At 40.2% G+C, this 21,308-nt stretch overlaps 3 protein-coding genes across 3 annotated transcripts in view; 1 reads left to right on the top strand and 2 right to left on the bottom strand.

Moving 5' to 3' along the window:
• LOC124215857 (disintegrin and metalloproteinase domain-containing protein 10) overlaps positions 1-21,308 on the top strand; it is a 350,156-nt gene that overhangs the window by 53,069 nt on the left and 275,779 nt on the right. The gene's annotated exons all lie outside the window — the stretch shown is intronic.
• LOC124215864 (trypsin-6-like) lies at positions 17,079-18,664 on the bottom strand. The gene is made up of 2 exons (XM_046619715.2): positions 18,503-18,664; positions 17,079-17,906 (listed from the first exon to the last, which is right to left on the bottom strand). Exons 1-2 carry the CDS (start codon positions 18,543-18,545, stop codon positions 17,188-17,190), a joined length of 762 nt encoding a protein of 253 aa, XP_046475671.1. The 5' UTR covers positions 18,546-18,664; the 3' UTR covers positions 17,079-17,187.
• LOC124215862 (trypsin-1-like) lies at positions 19,395-20,741 on the bottom strand. The gene is made up of 2 exons (XM_046619713.2): positions 20,570-20,741; positions 19,395-20,391 (listed from the first exon to the last, which is right to left on the bottom strand). Exons 1-2 carry the CDS (start codon positions 20,610-20,612, stop codon positions 19,655-19,657), a joined length of 780 nt encoding a protein of 259 aa, XP_046475669.1. The 5' UTR covers positions 20,613-20,741; the 3' UTR covers positions 19,395-19,654.

The following is a 21,308-nucleotide window of genomic DNA, read 5'->3' as shown; positions in this document are numbered from 1 at the left end:
CATTAACCTACCGATATATCGACTATATATAAATCTAGCGACGTGGGCAACAATATCAAGACGCATAGGCGTGCTGGGATGGATTTTGCTGCAGCGTTTGCAGGCGGATGGTTTTAAAAAAAGCACATATAATGCGAATATCTTCGTTTCATTTGCGTGCCATTTCCTGTTGAGGAATTACAATTTTTTTGCAGCGAAACCCGTCGATCAAATTTCCGAGGAAGAAACTTGAGGGCAAAAGAAACGTTCGCACTGCAGGCTCCAAGTTCGTAGAGAAAAAAGAAAGAATAATATTCAATTCGAATTTCGAACTACAAATTCAGTTTCGTGATTAATGATTTTAAACCTATCGAATACCAAACTACATGAAAATGTTACGATTTATTTTATTTTGAACCACTATATGATGGATGTAACATTGTAAAGTTTGGAAATTTGACCTTGGATTCGTTATCGGTGATCAGAAAAACTTCCGCCCACCAATTTCTACCAAAATCTGAATATTTTTGGATTTTTTTCCACCACATTGTAGCGCCATTTTTGATTTTGTATCTGACTTCAGATTCGTGATCAGCCAGCCAAAAAACATCGCGGTATCAGTTTTCGTTCATATCCATTCATCCATTCACGCAATATCATAATTATTATTTGATTTCTTTGAATTTGTTATTTATTTAAATAAGTGAAAAAGTACTGATGCGATAAAATTCATAATATAATCAGTTTCAAGTTTAGAAAAACCGCGTCGATTGAGATTGAGATATCGAGTATCGTACTTGTATACATACATACACACATACTGACGTCCATGTGAAAATGATTGGAGGTGATTCTCTAACAATAAACTTCGAACGTGGATATTTAATGAAAACTCGACTTTTAATTTTTTAGATTATTAGAATAACTTCCGTTTTTTCCCTGGAAACAGAGAAATGGTTAAAAAACATAACTGAAATATAAAAAAAAAGAGTTTGTATATCCCCAATATCAAAAATGAGTTTTGTTACAACACCAGCAGGTGAACCATTCACACGCACAAAATACACGCTGCGAGGCATTCCGCAATATATTTACGTCGGTAAAATCGTTAGAAGACGAGTTGGAAATGGAGTTTCTACTAAATTGCTTCAAAGGGACTCAGAAAATTGTTTGAATAATTATTTTCGACGGTCAAAAATAAAATACCAGTCTGAGAAACGTGTTAGTTTCGTTTTTTGTTTTTTTTTTTCCGTGCAAACGAATGTTTCGGTTTAATGATGCAACTCTAAACTAATTATACATGAATGGATAAAAATTGGTTCAAATTTTTTTTAATCCCAACAGTTTAAGGTTTATTACACTACATACAGAATATTTTGTTCCGAAGCGAAATCAATTTTTCAAATCGCTAGAAATGTTGTATTTCGATAAAGTTTTTCTTATTATTTTTTTTTTTTTCTCGAACACTTAACATCGCCGGTTTCGAACAGTTCCAATCAGTAGCGAAAGAAAAAAGAACATAAGAAAAAAAAAAAAAAAAGAACGAAGAACAAAAAACTACCGTGTAAAGATCGTGTAGATAAATAAAAATAAAAGGCCACGTGTTCAAACCTGTAATAATCTTTAAAAAGCTTTTACTGATAGTAGAGAGATGTTATAAAAAGTGGTTATAAAATTTTACCCACGCGTTTACATCACGCTGCCTCTTATTATATAATTTATTTTACACGATAACCCAGCATCGGCATATCGTTATATTTATCGAGACGCGAAAAAAGGTTTGAAAAGGAAAAAAGAAAAAAGAAACCAACCAACGAGAAAGAAAAAAAATTTAATGAAAAATATGGACGTTGATGAAAAAAAAAAAAAAAAAAAGATACAGTTTGAAACACGCATGGCAATTTTCTACCGCATAACGGTGTATCTACGGTATTTTTCTACCACAATGCAAATTTAATTTACTGTTCGTTAATATCCGTTTAATTCTAGGGTAGGTATGCACATACAATTCATACTAATTGTAAATGCCGCAGCGAAAGAGCAGCTTTTGTTTGACGAACCTTATTGTATCATTTATTAGAGTATTTTTTTCTTCTACTTTCCTATTACATAATTGTTCTTTTTTTTTTTTTTTTTTTTAGTACTAGTTATTTCCGCAAGTTAGTATCGTGGATTTGATCTTTGTGTCAGAAGGAGTGTTCGAATCAAAGAAACGCTTGCGCAGATAAATTAAACGATTGGAAATCGATTACCCACGGAAAGTTATCAATCGCAGAGTGTCCGAACGATACGAAATTTAACACTTTACCGCTGCGTTATGTATGCCAATGTGAATTATTCATGCGGTTTACTAAAGCGCGCGAAATTCAAGGTATAATCGATGTAGGTAACCAATAACGTACGCATTGTAAATTACAGACAAACGAAGCGTCGTTTCGTATTATTACATATCACCGGAAACTCACCGTACATATACAGTAGAGCTCAAAAGTTTTTTCTTTTTTTTTTTTTTCACTAAAATTGGGCTAATTACCCATGAAGCTCAAACACAATAATTAACAATATTTTTTATTGAAAGAAGTACGATGTTCTACATAATTTTAGAAAATCGTCTCTCGTTCGTTGAATAATAAAGTTAAATAAAATAAAGGGAAAATAAGAAAAATTGCGGATGAAAATAATGACGAGTTTCATACCGTTAAAATACTTTCAAACGCTACTGTAATTACGCTTCCACGCAGAAAAGAGTTCTGCATATATTTTTAAATCTCACTTTATCGTTTCATTTGCACGAAAAAAAAAAAAAAATACGCTCCCTGTCCCTGAGCTTATTTTTTCATCACGTGGTGAAAAATTGGCTGAATTTTCATAGCTTTGACCAGTCAACTGCGTCTGTCACTTTATGCTGTACGTGTCTGTGTCTGTACGTGTTAGGAAATTTTGTATTAAACAAAGTGGAATTCACGCTCGTCACGTGCACGTATTTTCGGAACTTTTATTACGCTACGTTTTATGTATCAACGTGTATTTAGGGGCTGTTTTCGTTCGCCTGAGCTACGTGAGCTTTTCAAACTTGGCAGGTAAACAATTTCACCGTTTTCGCCTACCCACATTAACGTTCAGGCTTGTACGAATTCGTGCGCATAATCTGATAGCTGGCAGCTCGCATATTAACCGAGAAGCGCTGATCAAACGAGAAAAATTTCTACGTCGTATTTTCCAGTTATTTAAACTCACGGGAGGAGATTTCTTTTATCAGTTGGACAAGTATTTATTAGTTTCAACTAGCAAGTATTTTCTACATCTTCCTATAAGATTCTAATTTCAAATTGGTTTGAATAGTATTTTTATATTCACATTGTTTCTCATTTAACTTTTGACGCCAATTGCACGATAAAAAATAAAAAAAGTACAAATATCGAAGAAAAGTTTAACGCGATTCTCACTCAAATTTCTGTCACACTCAGTGATAGCTGTTCGCAATTCGGCGAATAATTTTTTTTTTCCTTCTCCCATCCGGACATCTTCGCACATTGAAAAATATTTGAAACTCTCGAAAAGCGTTCGTTCGGTAGAAAATACAAAAATAATCGTACAAAAATCCAACTCAATAACTGATCAATTTGAACGGAAACGTTACGAATAGATTGGTAATTTTTTGTACAGTATTTTTACCACATCGTGACAAATTCAATCATTTCAATCTCCGCCGAAAGGAAAAATTTTTTCTTCTAACGTTATCGTACAAAATGGATAAATTATACGCGATAACTTAATTTCATTTGGTTAATGTCTCATTAGGATAACAGTTTGAATAAGTTTATTTCAAGCCAGCATATGAAACAAATATGCAATTGCAGTTCGCGCAAATTAATAAAAAAAAATTAAAAAATTAAAAAAAATGTCATACTTCGCAGATACGATTACTTGAAATCGCAGGTCTCTGCAAATTATTTGAAATAAATGTATCGGATCTTCGTCACGATAATTCGGGCTGTTACGTATCTCGTGAATATCTAAAAAGATTTTTTTCTACACTCACGTATATTTCCGATTAAATTTTTGCCCGGGGGACAAGGGTTAAAAAGGGTTGAAAATCTTCTTTGCCTCCTTTCTTTCGCAGCTTTTAACGTACACACTGCCCTACGCGAGGGTTGGAATAAATTTGAGCCTCGAGTAAAAATTAATTGGGCTAAAATGTTCACGGTAAAATTATGTTACACAGTCTAGAGACGTGAATTTTTTTTTTCATTTTTTTACCCTCAAAATTTATTAAATATATATATACATATATATGTGTGTGTGTGTGCGTGCGTAATATAATATACAAGACGGATGAATTCGTAAATTTAAATTCAGTCGTAGCGCAGCGACGTGGTGGTAGAGAATCTATACGAAGAGGGTGTACGTATAAAAAAAAGTTTAAAAAAAAAAAGGGCAAACTTATATATATATATATACATATATATATAATGGCAAACAAACGGGCTGTTTGTTGATAAACAATGGATGTTGATTTATCGCGGTTTTATCAGTAAATCGAATCCATTTATCAAACGGGCGCCCTGCAGATAACCGTCGCCTCTACTGCTGCTGCTGCTGCTGGGAGACTCGGTTTACGTTCTATGAATGAAGGCTTCACGTTCGACCAGTTTCCGATGTGTGTGTATACATACATACATATATATATATATATATATATATATGTATATATATAAAGCACGAACCGTGCACCGCAGCTTTATGAATTATGGGAGCCGGCAATCTATCGCTTTCTCGCCTTCTCGCTTCTGTTCGACCCGGAATCGCTCTGCCGGCTCTGAGGCCCGATAAAACTGGCATGTGGGATGACATTTGGCTGCGGTAGGTAGATATTCGAAGAGATAGAGGCTTGGCTGTATCTGGTTACAAATCATTCTCGTCCAAGGTGAGTGAACCGGTTATTGACACGCTTGGACACTATTATTGAACCTTTTATTTTAGAAAATTATAAATTGACGAAGTAAATTGTGAATTTCTCGGTCACCGAAATCAATTGCTGGTGGGTTAGAATTAATTTTTTTGGTAATTTTAGAACTAAGGGTCAAACAGATGCAACCAAAAAAGGTCAATAACTGGGACACTGGGAAAATTCATACTTTTTATCAATTTATTAAGATTGAATTGCGAGACGATCGTACGATGAGTAGGTATTCACATAATTATTATGCCTGTTCGTGAGATGCGAAGATGACTTTGGAAGAAGATGAAGAATTTTGATAAATTTATAAAGAAAAGCTCAGATATCGATGCTACGTTTCAAATTCATTTGAAATTGGATGAAAATCTGATAGATTTGTTCGATTTCAGTTCACGTTGGCTTATACTGTTGCAGAAAACTGATTTCTGCAAATTCGTTGGGGCGGATCTTGTTTTTTGATTACAGGAAATTCAATATTGCCATTTGTGTTGATTATGATTAGTTGCGGTGGAATTTTGCGAAATTGAATATTTAACGATGCGAAGTTTATAAAAATGTACTGCATCAGTGAACTTGTGAGAAATCACCAGAACCGACTAGAGCGTTTAATCCTGGCCATATCTGATCTGATTTCGTATCTTTGTCGCTGTCACAGCTCTTAAAAGATCGTAAAACTTTTTTATTTCAAATTTTCTCACTCAAGCCGCAACCGGTTATTCGCGATCCTTCAATCTCATACACAGAAACATCAGCTTGAAGTTTCTTGCGAGGTATGGAATTGAAAAATGTTACAATGAGGCGTTACTTTTAAATGTGCAATCGTTTTTTTTTCATATCCAGAAATCTTATATTCATCTTAACCTACTACTTATGACCCAGTAGTTTTTTAAAAAATCTAACACGAGCAGATTATTAATATTTTCTGTTTTGCAGTTTGAAAGAAATCGAGAAAATAAATTATCTTCAAACGAATAAAGAATCGGCTTCTAGAAAAATGAAAAAAATGAAGTTTGATGTTGCGCAAAGTCTGCAATAGGTACTTTCCGCAAATTTTCGTAAATGTGTATGGATTTCGCATTCCTTGAAACAATTTATCCGCTCAATTTATCTGACCACATATTTATATAATCCTCAATAATGCAACATTAAAAACAAAAAAACTAATTCCGAAAACCGTACGTATTAAAAATGAAATCGGCAATTTTCCATACTCACAATCAATATGAAATTATACCGCAAAGGAATTTCAAAATGAGAATGTAAAACCAGTCTAATAAATCAAAAATGAAATTCATTATATTACTCCTTTAGTTGTCGTTGTAAAAGTCATTGCATCGTTGTGGCAAAAAGAAAAAAAAAAAAAAAAAATGTAACACGAAGTAGGAATTTCAAAATAAAATTCCAAAACCAGTCATTTTGATTACTCCGGTAGTTCTAGTGTTAATATACCCTGTAACGTCAATATTTATAACAAGATGAAGCCATTTAATATAGGAAAATACAAATACACTTGTATACGTGCTTGTCTGCCAGTTTTGTAATAAGATTCCGTAGGATTTGTTGCCGATTTTCTTCGAGCTTCGATACCATCACCCCTGGAATATGAGCTTAACCGTATTTTATGCTTCGTTACGTATTCCCAATATAATAATACGGTGAGCCTGACACGCAGCTAAAGGCGTTTCGTATATTGAACCGAAACTTGCTTGCGCCGAAACACCTGGGAACTGTCAAACTTTTATCAGACAGGTGCACGATTGGAATAAAAATTAGAACACGATGCGCAATAACGATATCATCCGTAAATTGAATTATCGCTTACTTTCATACCTCGATCAAATATTTTCCTATATTTAAATTTCTTCCTATTAGAAAACTAAAGGAAATGAACAAACGAAACGTCAACGATCGGACGTATCAGATTTTTACCCGCTATAATTTGTCGTACGAAATGTTTGGCCAAAATTCAGTTTGACTGTATCGTTGAAACGGTTGATGTATTATCGTTACCCTTAGCGAGCGTTGATTGATCATGGAAACCCGGGCAGTTGGAGCGGATTGAAAGGAGAGAGCGACGAAGAGGGAGAGAGAGAGAGAGAGAGAGAGAGAGAAAGAGAGAGAGAGAGAGAGAGAGAGAAATAGAAAAATTGCAAGGAAAAAGAGAGGAAGTAAAAAAAAAAAAAAATTCAAGCATCATTCACATGTGCGTTCGACTCGAGAGAAGTGGAGTGGCCTTGGCGTGCAGACAAACCTCCCCTCCCGCCCCCCCCCTGCCCCAAATCTTTCCCGGCGGCGGGAACCGCGCAGATTTTCTTTGCCATGAAAACCGCTTGCCACTAATTCATTTTCACCCTAATGTCCTTCTGCTGCTCTCCGCTTCGGTTGTACAAAGAAAAAAAAAAAAAAAAATAAAATAAAACAAAGAAGAAAGAAAGAAGAACAAGTATGGAAAAAGGTAGGGGAAAAAAAATGTGGATGGAAAAAGGAATAACACGAAAACGAAAAGAAGAACAATATAAACAGAAAGGAGAAAGAGAAAGAGAGAAAAGTAAGACACAAAAAACCTCGCACCTCCCATTTTTGCAATATATCAAACCAGCCAGAGGCTAGAGACCGAGGATATCAAACGACGAGGATGAGAGAACAGGAAAAAGTGAGAGAGAGAACGATGGATATGGAGGGACAGAGGGAGAGGTGCAGAATCTAGGTGGCTGCAATCTCAACAAGATTAGAACATATCAATATATCAACGTATCATATGATATTATTGCGGTTGCGAAAATATATTTTTCCTTTAAATGGTCCTATAATTGGAGCTTTGTTCACCTCAGTACCGTCGTGGTGTTTGATTGACATGAAAACCAGTAAAAAAAGAAAAAAGAAAAGAAAAAGTCAAGTAACTACCAAAACTTGATCAAATTTGTATTTTAGTGACGAATTGCGTTACTGGAGAGATTAAAAGTGAAATTAGGAAATACGGAAAATTTCAGAAGGGTGGTTACAAAAATGACGCATCAAACCCTACAGTCCTTCTAGAGGAGGTAAACTTACGGTACTATAAGCGAGACGCGGGTGGCTGAGCCCTGGTTTCTTTCAAAGAAGGAGTAAACTCTTCGCGTCTGGCCTCCCGAGGGAAGACTTAGCCGCGTCCTCCCTTTCTAACGCCGCCGTGGCTCCTGAAACCTCCTGGAAACCGTTGAATAGTGAGGAATTACGCTGGCAGCGATTCCCCCGATCCATTAGCTCGGTAGTTACATGGAATTGCTCAGCGATTTTCCATCCATTCCTTCTACCGTCCTCCTATACTTTGGATTTTATACTCCGCGGAGGATGACTGCGGGTCATTATACTTGTTCGAGGAAAAGAAGAAGAGGAGAGGGAAAAAATTGATAAACCGTAAAACGGTTCGTGGTTATAGTTATACTCTGTGGATAATATTTCATCAATTTTACTTTCTCGTTACTTTACGTTATACGCTGGGACTTTATACCTACGTCGGTTGTTCGTAATGATCTGCAGTTAGGGGGAAACGGTTTAAGTTCAAATTACTCACAGAAAAAAAACCTAATGTGAAAATAACCAGCGATTTAATTTATAAATTATACAGTATGGTATTCAGAAATGATTGCAGGGGTGGTTTTTTTACTTCTGAAATAATTGGAAATTCTGTGACCGAAATTAGACCAGCTCTTTAAGTTTGAGCCTTGACGCTATACAGAATTATTTCAACGACGAATGGTATCTTATTCGTTTCCACACGATCGTAGTCAAATTCCGTTCCAAAGATCCTGAATTTTGGTATCTCTAAGGTATAATGCCAATTTTTCTCAATCCCCACATACTGAGGAAAATTTAAACCGTTCGATGAAGAAAAAAAAAAGATGCAAACGTGTCTAAGTTTGTATTTCATCTCTTTTATCGAAATCTCTGACTGATCTGCTCAATTGATAGTTTAAGAGGAAGGCCACTGTGAGGGCCGAAAAATAACTGATTCTTAAGAATTCTCTTTACAGGGATAACTAATTAATAAAACAATCGGATCGTTGGTATTTTACTAAGTGTCTGTTAAACTTGTTTTATATAAATTTTTATTAAAAAACACTTGAAATCAACAATGATATGGACTTTGACTTAACGATAGATAAAAAAATTTCCCCGCCATCGTGGCATTGATATCTAGATAAAGGGTTATATGAAAATAAGAAACAAAATTTTATCAATATCTGTGCAAATGCAGCTATCGTTGTGCGTGGCTGTTTTTCTTTTTTTTTCATTATTTATAAAATGGCGACGGTTTGAAGAAAACCAAAGAGCGTTGAAATTTTTTTTTTAATCCGTCACCATTTTGTAAATAATAAAAAAAGAAAAAAAGAAAAGAAAAACGGCCACGTACAATGATGGCTACATTTGTATAGATATTGATAAAATTTATTATTTATTATCAGATAACCCTTCAGCGAGATATCAATGCCACGATGGAGGAGACATGTTTTTATTAGTCATTAAGTCAAGGCCCATATCTTAGTTAATTTTAAACATTTTTTAATTAAAATTCACATAAAACAAGTTTAATATACACTTAATAAAACACCAACAATTCGATCCTTTTATTAATTAGTTATCCCTGTGAAAAAAATTCTTAAAAGTCGGTTATTGTTTTGTCCGTCACAGTGGCCTTCTCACTTAACTAACGAAATTCGCAGGCAAAGAGTTCGAGCCTTCTATTTACAGGGGAGTAAAAATCTGGTCAAATGATTAGCTCGCGTGACGATTATTGGGGCGGGAGCTTAAGGAACAAGAAAACGTTGGCCGAAGTCTGGAGTATGAACTTGAATGGGCCACGTGCAGCTCGGGGAAGAAGAGCGACGAAAGAAGAGGGGCGGAAAGGGTATTGGAAAAGCCATTAAGACTTTGGTCTTTATTGTGTTCAGGGGAGAACCGGGGCGAGAGGTGGTACCTTGAAAGCTAGCGTCCCATCAGCCTTGGATACTATTCTGCAGAAAACCGTCGTAACTAACTATTCCCGAAGTCACGATGAGGGAGAAATAGAACCAGAAACGTGACCAAGGTTAGCGATAAATTGTCAATATCGGAGCTTTATTTCCTTCCTCGTTCGTTGTCCGCTACATTGTCTATTTTCTTGCCAATTACTGCCATCGAAATGTTGACTCCTCTCGTTGTTCAAAGGGCAAAAGAGCCGTCGACGAATCAGTGATCAGAAATGGTTTCTGGTATACATTGGTTTGTCAAATCCTTTCTCTGATGGGGTTTCCCATTGTGCCGAAGGGTCGAATCGGCTCAGTGCCGTGGGACGAAAAGCTTCGAGGTCGACTGCTTTGTTGTTACGTAACTGGACCGTGCATCGTCAAGTTTCTTCGTTTGATCAGAACTCTTCATTTGGTGCTTATAATTTCTGCAACTAGAAGCTGGCGCTTCGGTGACGAAGTTGCGGGTTCGTTACGAGGCGGAAAAGAATTGGCCAATTCTATACTTCCAAGAGCTGGTACTGAGAGGTTGATTGTTTTGCAGTGGAATCGATCGTTTCTATTAATTTTAATTCGTTCATATCAGAGAATATTCAAACCCAGCGTCGGTCATTTAGCTTCAGCTTATTGGAAATCGATGGCGGACGATGTTCAGCTTCTCCTGTAAAAGCTTCTGGGATTTCTCCCGCCTAACTGGGTTTCTTGCGTCGAGGCCGTCGGTTGTGTTTTGCTAGTTTGCGTAATTGTACGCGGCCGCTGGGCAAATAAGAGCATCCACCGCAGATGGTTTGTGTTTAATGACGGGTTCACGCTGATTCCAGGGTTCGCGGAGTGCTGACCAGCGGCTTTCACCCATTCTCGACATCGACGAAAACCCGAACTCGAAATTTCACCTTACTTTCATCGTTTCTCGAATTTTCGTTGCGAGGTTAAACGCACACTTCAGTGTTCCACACTGTTTTGTTTATGTTACGTTTGCAAATCACGTGCGGATCGATTCTGCCCGCCTTCGTAAAATGATTTTGTTTACAATCACTGTCGCAGAGGTGGACGGCTATCTGACGCGTCTATCGAAACTGATTGATTGCTTGGATCGCGAACTAGCTTAGCAGATATGCTTATTCGTGTAATATTTCTTGAGCCATCACATCGCTCGTTTAGATAAAAGAGTTGACGTCATCGAGAGTTGATGTGTGGATTGTAATTTTGGCAGTGATTCTTATATTGATTTGCGTACGTGTAGTTATTGTTCTCAATCAGATTCCAGATCACTTTTTAGTCAAAACTGACTCAAAAATCTGTATTGCGTACATTTTCTAACTTCGAACGGCTCTTGAAATTGTATTGATCTCCAGATTCCTTCGAACGAGTTTTTTGGTAAGCAGTACGTTGGAATCAGCTGATTCATATACTTCGGAATTTTGCGAACTTCTCCATGTTTACTGTGAAAAAATTCTCCTTCGAGGATTACCCTTTTGTGTACGAATCAGAAAAGATTCCACCATAAAGATGAAACGACGAAGGCAAGGGTGAGAAAGGGTCGACCATTGTAGGAAGTTCGAGTTGAGAAATGGGAGGGTGATAAAAATGCTGGTGAAATTTTATGAAAATTTGAACCGTTGACAATATGTCATAAAAATCGAGATCTGGATTTAAACAGGCGGGGAACGAAGCTCGTTAATCCGAGTTTTATTCATTTTTGTTTTTTTACCGTTGTACGTGGCCGGTAATGCGTGATAACGATACTTGCAGTCGCAGCATCTGTTGTTTTCCTCGTCAAGGAATACGCTAACGACAACATAAAAGGGGGTGGTTCGACCCTACGTGCTTCGATCAGAGTTATAATCCCCAACGAGTGGAAAAAGTTTATCCCCGGAACGTAAAGGCGAAGCCGAAATCCTCCGGGACCCTACTTTCAATCCTCCACGGTGTGTAGCAGGTGAAGCGAGTTCGCACGTAGAAAATAAAAATGAAATTCGTGACGCACGAAAGATAAACTTTTCCTCGTTCAGATTAGTTCACCCCTACCCTGTCATTCCTCCCCCGCCACCTATCACCGAATAAAACTTTCTTCAATATAACATCTCATTCCCGTGGCTTTTACGCTTGGCTGCCGATTTCTGCTCACACTGTCCTTATCCTCTTCTAGCTGCATATCCACATGTCTGAAAATAAATTCGTTTCTCCATTCTGCGATATACACGCGTGTGTCAGAAATTCGTTGACGAAAACTCTGGGGAAAATTACTTTCTGATTGGATTAGGGTGAACGATCGTTCTTTTATCAGCTAGAATCTTCACTTTACACCATTGAAAGCCATGCAGAGATGAAATTGCTTCTTCAACATCTGACAATGGATCTCTGGATGCTAAATAGATGTAATACAAAGGAAGGGGTAAGCCAAGGAGTGAACTTACAAAATCTGTGGTTTTCTTGAAATACTCGTCGCACCCTGATCAGATCTTATTGAATCCTTTGTGAATAGGTTTTCGGATAGGGAGTAGGTGCAGGGAGCGGTAAACGAGGCACGGTTATATCCTTCAAAGTTTTAACCCAAACTCTTGTTCTCCGGGGAGGATACCACGGACTACAAACAATCGGCTTGCCCGAGAGGGAAACTTCTGCAGGGGGCTTGTTCGAGGGAGTCGGAAACGCTCGGCCACGTGGTCCGTTAATAATGTTTCCCGGCGACGGCGGTCGCCAACCCAAGACATAAATCGACATCTTATTTCTCTGCAGGGAGCCCCGCTAGAACGGTGAGTCTCGCGGGGTGCGCCCACATCCACGCCGGGACTCGAAAGCTCTTTATGGATCGGTTTAGAAATAGAAGTTCTCGCCCCACGCCCCCCACCACCCCGCTTATTTATTTATGGCTATTGCCTATCAGGTGACTATTTTACAGGTTTCGGCCAAGATTTACTGCTAAAAGTATCCTCAGACTTTCTTTACTGCCATGCTCCTCTCCCCCAATAACGCCGAAATGACACCGACGAAAAATACGCGCTGTACCTATTCATAAAAGGTTGCCGAAGCCTTACTCAGAAGCTTTTGGGAATGCTCGAATGTATTCAACGTGTATTTACAGACTGACGCCTATCAGGCTTAAAAGTAGTACAAAGCAGTTTCAGGTATTATTAGATTCGCTGTGATTGAATATAAATTCAAGGTTGTATGTGGTTCGCCGCTTTCGGGTCTTCGCTCCACCTTCATATTGAAGATATTCGTTTCGGATAACGAGTACGCTTGAGTAGAGTTTTACTATACTTGGCGTGCCTGAAAATTCCTTCGAGTTCATAGCGGTTAGCATACCAAGGTTTCGGGCAGGTCACGTGTATCGTAAATCGGGACATACGTGGGCAACAGCTGTCACCTGACGTGGCCTAACAGTGATTTATCAGATGCGAACAACACGGTACACTACTTGGGAGTGGGTCACAAGATCTCCGGCACTACCTAGCGCTGTCCTAGAAACCCATACATGAACCAATAACTCATGTGGATATTGAAACGCTCGAGTGGTTTCAACCGTCCAATTTCGAGGATATGCGGTGATAATAATCCAGCGAACCAGGTTTTCGTACTGTCGTCAAAATGGCAAATTTGTCGTTCAAGATAGTCACGCAAGGCCTCAGAAGATGATTATCGATACATTTTGTATTCACTTGTCGGATTGACGCAGGTGCTTCTCCACGAAATGGAGTCTCGCTTATATTATGTATCGAACCCTCGATATTCATCTGTGAAATTTATGGCTGTAGTCATTGTCTTTGTCCACTGGTTGCAGAATGGTGGGTTTGTGAATGGGGCGGGTTTGTAGGTTTCTACAACTGTTACAGATGGCACTGAGTGACTTTTAGTGAGTACGCTAGAATTAGCGTTCGAATTAAAGGGCGGGAGGGTGAGCCAAAACTCGAAAGCCGCCTGTAATTGCCTCCAGACACGAAGTTCGCCCAGGAATCGAGTCCCGAGTCTGAAATTATTATGTATAATCCTATTAAGAATATTAGACTTAAAGCCTCGCCTAATCCACCGCGAGAAGCAAGTATCGAGATTGGAGATATTCGCCGAAGAGCCAAGCCCACGCCTCAATTTCCGTTAATATAAATTTCCGGCGATTGATCGCGCCCGAAACAGCGACCTTGTAAAGTTCTTTGATTATCAACGAGACCATTTTATTGTCTCAATCTCGCCGATTTCCCACCCGAGGTAATTCTTCCTCGATGTGCCGGTTCACCCCTGGATCCCTTTGTGTTGAGTATCGTTAGCCTCAGCCGTTGGCTGGGTGAATTCTTTCTTCCGCAAGCCTTTCTCGGATTCCGGGGATTCCAAGGATTCGTTGGACTTAGTTCCATTGTGCCTCGTGCCACATAGTCGGGTCTTCTGTTGCCGTTGGGAGAGGGTGAAAAGAATTGACAAACCATAAAAGGAGCAGATCGGATATTTTTCACTTGGGAATACAATGCGAAAATTCCACGTCTTGTATCCCACTCAGATTTTCGGTGGTTACGGTGCTTGAGCATTCGCTGTGACGGCAGTATCCCGTCGTCCCTTCGGAATCAGCAGACACTGGCAACGATAACACGGTTCCTAGTGATCTATGATGCTATAATTATCCTGCATGGACATGCTTTTAATTATTCCCTGGGGAATCCCATGAGTAGGTATATCGCTAATGCGTGAGTACCCTACACCGAGGCATATGTCGGGTTATCTCGCTCGATTCACGGCGCTTCCGTTCCACCTGGACGATTAGTGAACATTCAGTCCAAGCTGGAGGTGGGAAACTTTCGGGGGCAGGAGGGGCAAGGATAAGCGGGAGAGAAGTAAAAGAAAAATCCACGGATCAAAATTTCGTCGCCGTGGCAGCCGCAGGTGAGAATCGATTCCAGTTTTATAAGTATGGAAAGCCATTAGCACTTGAGCACTGTCTCCCAACTCCCTTGCCAAAACCTGTTCTTTACATTTCCATTCCATTATTGTTCTCCGGTCTCTCGTCCCATCCCGCCGCGGCCCTCTGCACCCCATTACACCCCGTTTCTCTGCCCCCAAAGCTCTGCACATTGTGTTTCAGTACAATACGCCTACAGCCATACACGAGGGTGCAGGTTGTACATGTTTCCAGTCATGTACATGGGTATGTAACGCTCCGGAGTGAGCTGGCAACAATATAGTTAACGTTGCATAATACATTTTCGTAGCTGGGGCAGATTATTGGGTAGAGAGACACGTATATAGTTCTGGTTGACTTGTGTGACACGTCGATCTAGTCGTTCACTTATATACTCGACGCGTGTGTAGGTACAGGGGGATATAGCGTAAGAGATGTTAAAGGTTCGCGATGTAGGTACGCTATCGCGCGCGGTACTCTGCAGGATCTACTAGTCCTTTGTTCAGTAGTTTGAGAGCGAGAAGGACAAACATGTTTGTAATTGGTTCGAACCAATTACGTACAGCCTGGTAAGTTGAAGAGTGCTCGATGTCGAAGGTATTGTTTCATCACTCTGCTCGCAAGCGGAGGTAGAATTCCGCACTAGGCTGTTGCCTTGTACCGTTTAACTTCAGACACACATCTGAATTGGCATCTGTGAGACTTCGAAAAATTTTCAGGGTAAGCCAGACTACATAGAATGTCGATTATCGTCACCTTCAAACACTTGAGTTCATTGGTAGACTTTTGCGATCTGTAGTGTCGAAACGCTTCTGGATCGTGACCAGTGAATTTCCCAGAGAATGAGCAGCTCTTGAAGTGCCGAAACCCTCCATTTCGCATGCTTCATCTGGCATACAGCTTTGCTGGCTCCGCAGTACAGCTCGATGAACACTGCATCTGTAGGCACTCGTGAATAATAGTTCAGCACAATGTGACTTAGTTCGTTTGAAACTTGAATAGCACAGCTCTTCATTGCAGTCAGCATACGGTTTGTTGACTACGGTATGAACGGTTGGTTGATGGTTTATGATACAGCGAGGCTGGAACACAATAGTTTGAAGGTTAAGATTCATGGCGTTGGTCGCTGCTGGTGTTGACGTTGCTTTGGCCATTTGTTTTGATCAAAGCGTTGACAACGGAGAACGAAGGATTTTGGCTGATTGCTAAAATTAACATTTATTATTAGGGTCTGAAATACCCTTTATGTACGTGGTTACAAATGAAAGGGGGGATTACCGCGACCGGCTTACTGCTTAATAAATGTGTGAGCTTCCAAATTCTGGATACGAAAAGCTCGATTTAACGGTTTAATAGTGTTCATATATACCCCGCAAATACCAATCCAGGCTCCAATTTTCTATTAGGTTAGGGACTTTACGTCCTTGGTGTAAAATTTTTTGCTCACCCGGTGCCCCGAGCCCAAAAATGTCGCTGAATACCGTAACACCGAACACCTTTTGTATGTGGTGACGGGATTGTGTATGTTTTAAATTTAGGGAATTGTATAACTAACAGATAGTTAAATGACGAACGTTCTCAGTTCACGTTAACACATCCAGATTTGGGACAGTAGAAGATTAAACGTCCAAACACTCTAATGAATTATCTTTTATCGTTATTGTTATATTTGTGCATAGTTGAAAATCATTTTTATTTATAATCAAGTCTTGAAAATATCGTAACTGTGTGGGGGTCATCGATGAAAGTATGACAGAAGCGAAGAGAACTTTGAATCTCTCTGTAAGTAGCCACAGAATAATCGTATGAGACATATTGCAGAAAATTTGTTATTTGATTCCTCGTATTTCACGGAATAGATGGGTGCTAATCATAACAAACTACACAACCACTGATAGATATTTTCGTTGTTTATAATGCGATAAGCCACTTTGGTTGACGTATCACACCAATTAAATTTTATTGACTAAAAATATACTACGCGGCAGGATCGCCGGGGCTTATCAATAAAGTAGCAAAGCCAGGAGGACAGGGTTCAATTGGGTTCAATTATTCTATCTGAAACTTTGTGTTGGAACGGTAAAACCGATGTGAATTTACAAACCTGTAGAAGCTCCGCACGAAACGCTCGTTCAATTCCTTCACGTCCATCAAGGTATGCCTTTCGTTTCTTCTGAATGTCGTACCTCGATGTTAGACAGACCAGTATTTGGCTTATGGCTAGGCAGATTTTCCCCGACGCAGGTATGGAAGGAAAAAGCAGGAAAATCGTTAACGTGATTTTAATTGCTCCACGACAAGTGTGTTTCATTCCATTAAGATTCAAAAAAAGGACCCGAAAATGTGAGGACAGTAGGGGATCAGCAGCCGGCTCCTTAGACTCCTGATACGCCAGATATCCAGCTGCGGTGAGCTGCGATTTCAGTATAGACACTGGGGAGTCCAGGCTGGGCGCATCCATAGCTCCATGACATGACGCCAGCAAGCCGTCGCTGGATAAGCAGCGGACCGCCTTGGTCTCCACGACAAGTGCCTCGACCGCCTTCGAGGAAAGCAGCGCATATCTGACCAGCAGGAAGTCCTCCCCAAAACCTATAGGCGCTGCTGCATTCGGCCTTGGAGATGATGGGGATGTTGATGATCTGGAGGTTTGTAGAGAAGCTACCGCCCTCGATTAGCGCACCCCATCCAGTGATGACAGCGCGATCGCCAGCCATGGCCTCTTCGTTTTTGGAGTACATAGAAACCGGCTGGCGCGTCGCGTCCAGGACAAGTGGAGAGCTCATCCGGAGGAGGGAAATGTCGTTGACGTGGAGCCCCCAGTTGTTTGATCCGTAGTTCGGGTGGTTCACGACCAGGAGCAGTGTTGTCAGGCTGCCACCACTGGTCGAGGACACGGATCCAGCCCGGACAAGATACCAGCTTCTGGGGTAAACCATGCAGTGAGCTGCGGTCAGGACCCAGTTCTCGGAGATTATGCTGCCGCCGCAACTGTGGGAGCCCAGGAGAGTTAGGGACACCTGGTAAGGTGCCTCAGACATCACTGCATCCATGCCACCAACGATGCGACTCGTGGGGTTCAGAGGATTTGGAGCTGGAATAAAAACATCCGAGACAAGCGTCAATTGGCGAATTGGCTGCCTCGGGGCATTTTGTCGCTGGCATTTTCATTAGCTGTGGCTTTTACACAAATACACGTCTACGCAGTTGATTCTATATAGTGATTTGTGACGATGCCAGTATTGCCTGACATCGTGCACGATATCTAAACAAAGTGCCGTCAAATTAAAGATTTGTGAAATAGTGTTGTTGAAATTAGCGATTAATTTACATTCCGCTCGAAATTCAAAAAAAAGTTCACATAGTCACGAGATTAAAATTCGTAACGTTACCGTAACGAAATATTGTGGCAAAATCACTATTTTCTTATTTTTACAGTGACTTTCAATAAACTACGATTTCAAAATTCGAGAATGTTTTATTTTATCGCAGTTTACTGAATTCCAAACAATTCAAAAATCGCGAAATGACGGGTTTTCGGAGCATAAATCGTTACAATAATGTCACTAATTTCAACATGATACGTAGTTACGGAGTTTCAATCTCATTATCACCGTCTCAGGCGGTCAGTATAAAGAGTAGCTTTCTGTTAAAGTCTGTTTGACACGTGCATAAGTATTGGGTACTCACCAGCACCAGCTACGATGGCGAGCAGAATAACGATCTTGATCATCCTGATACGACACTGATCTGATCGTGGATTTTTAAGATTGTACCAAAGTTACTGTACTGTAAGGCTACTTTATATGGTCTGGGTACCGGGTTTATCGGGATTAAGTATCTCAGACCATGGTGAAATGTAATTGAATATTACTTTGTATGCAGCTTTTGTATGCCTGTGTTGGACAGAACGAGTTACTATCTACGTAATCATTGATAATGCACTGGAAATTGATTGAAGTGTTAAGAACCTCACATTTTTTTATTCAGCAGCCAGGTTATCACACAGATAACTCAACTCACTTGCATTTTCCATCTTCCGTTGGATTAATTGCGCATTAATCATAGTCTCAAGCCTAGAGGTAATTCTCTCAAACGACCCTTGGTATATGTTCTGAAATTATTATTGCTTCAGACGCTCAAGGTACACGCGAGCTAGTTATCTGCAGCAGCAGCAGCAGCGGCTACAAGGATGAGCATAATAATGTGCAAATTTGAGTAAAACCCGAAATTGTTCCAACGTTGACAGTCGCTAGTTGTCGCACCGCATAAATCACGATTAATTAAACCATTACCTCATCAAACGAGATTAATCATGTTTATCAAATGAATCTCATAGCACGTACGTGCAGATGCCACATGGATATAAACCTCCGATAACATTCTAAACAGAATGACAAATCTAGGTAACTACCAAACACTTGACTCGAATGCTTCTTGTCTTGATGTCTTTTACCTACCTATATGGTGAATAAAATCTAGATTGTATGCTCGTTTTAAGAGTTTTTACAGTATAAGGGATCAGTTGTTTCAGTTCATGGTTCAAGTAGTTGAGAAGTTTCAGGAGACAATGAAGTTCAGGTTTTTAGTAGTTGGAGCCTAGTATTTTATTCAATGTCGCTATATCTGTAATTAAATTAAAGTTGGCAATATGCGTAGCAAATATACACAAATCTACGGTCAAGACACTGTTCCTCAAGTGGATAAGAAGATGAACGGTTCAACAGCTACAAGGATGATCAGATTCATCAAACATGTATTTATTAATTTAAAATATCGTTAATGAAATCAAGCCCCGCGGTTGCTTCAAGGATAGGCTAGGTGAAATGGAGAGACTGATTTTTAGACTCCAGAGTTTGTGGAGATCCAGCTGCGGTAGGACGCGACCTCAGTGTATACACCCGGCCATCCAGCGCGGGCGCAACCGTTACCCCAGGAAACGACACCAGCGAGACGTCCGCTGATAGCGAGGGGACCACCAGAGTCACCCTGGCAGGCATCTTTGCCTCCCTCAGGATACGCGGCACAGATTTGACCGTCGGGAAGTCCTCCCCAGACGCTGTAAGCGCTGTTGCAGTCAGCCTTGGAAATAATGGGGACAGAGACAGTCTGGAGAGTTCTGGAAGCGCTGCCTCCCTCGGTAAGAGTACCCCATCCGGTTATGACAGCGATGGAACCGACGGTGGCTTCCTCGTCAACGGCGTACAGAGAGATGGGCTGACGGGTGGAGTCTAGGGTGAGGGCTGATGTCAGTTGCAGCAGAGCGATGTCGTTGATCGGGATTCCCCATCTATTTGAGCTGTAGCTTGCGTGGCTCACTACTGAACTGAGTGATGTGCGGGTGCCGCCAATGCTGGAGACGGTGGAACCGGCGCGAACGGTGAACCATCTTCTGGGGTAGACCATGCAGTGAGCAGCAGTCAAGATCCAGGTGTCGGAGATGATGGCACCACCGCAGATGTGCGAGCCGAAGACCTGGAGAGAAACCTGGTAGGGTACTTCTTCGATGGCGGCATCCTCACCACCAACGATACGACCAGTCGGGCTTACATTGCCGGTTTGGAACGAAGCATTTACAGCTGGAATAGAGATTACACTGTAAGATTAACAAGTGGAGAATATGCTTTGGCACTTGGTAATGGTGCAGGATTTATAATTTGAGCAGCGAATATATTCCTCGTAACCAATGTAAGGTATAAAATATATATTTTGTACAAAACTTTATATTCAATACGTGTAAGGATATCAGGCACTCACAGGCAACAGCCACGAGGGCGACCAGAACGACGATCTTGATCATCCTTAGGCTGAAATAATGTACTCGTCGGTTTCCAAAACGTAACTGACGGCTTAATTTTATATTCAGCTGTATTTATACGATTTGGATACAAATTTTGTCGGAACTACGTACAAACTTGTCTGACTGGTCACGATTAAATCGACTCATAAATTTGATATGATAATTGAGAATTCGTGCTTGTCTGCAGGTAGGAATTCAAGTGACAATGTACCGCGTATAATTAGAGGATTTAAAATCTACTCGTGTTCTGACAGTTCATCGATCAGATATGATTAGATCAGAGACTGGGATCATGGTTTTTCGATATTGCAGAGAGATGAGATTAACGTGACAGTATATTAGGCTCCGACATCAGAAACTTGGAGGCAATTCTCATTTTGGTTGTAGAATCCTGAACATATTTTTCGCTGGAGGTTCATGAAGTAATCACTGTGACATTCGACGTTGTATAATCTCGTAGACATTTATGATTGGGTCACCATGTCGACAAATTATGGGAGAAGATGTTGCAGCCGATGCTGAATTTATTATACGCCACGTCAGGAGAAAGTAAGAAGAACCGAGCAAGGGTATCCTTGTGGCCCATGTTATACGATTTTATCGTTCGTTTAATGGCTAATGAGTGGGTATCCATGTGTCTGTTCAAATGGCCGGTAAATCCAACCCCGAAGAAACGCTAGTAAATCTCCTTAATCA

The sequence above is a fragment of the Neodiprion pinetum genome, chromosome 4 (genome assembly GCF_021155775.2).
Source record: "Neodiprion pinetum isolate iyNeoPine1 chromosome 4, iyNeoPine1.2, whole genome shotgun sequence".
Classification (NCBI taxonomy): Eukaryota; Metazoa; Arthropoda; class Insecta; order Hymenoptera; family Diprionidae; genus Neodiprion; species Neodiprion pinetum.
The sequence above is the reverse complement of the archived record's forward strand: the minus strand, read 5'-3'. Positions and strand labels throughout refer to the sequence as shown.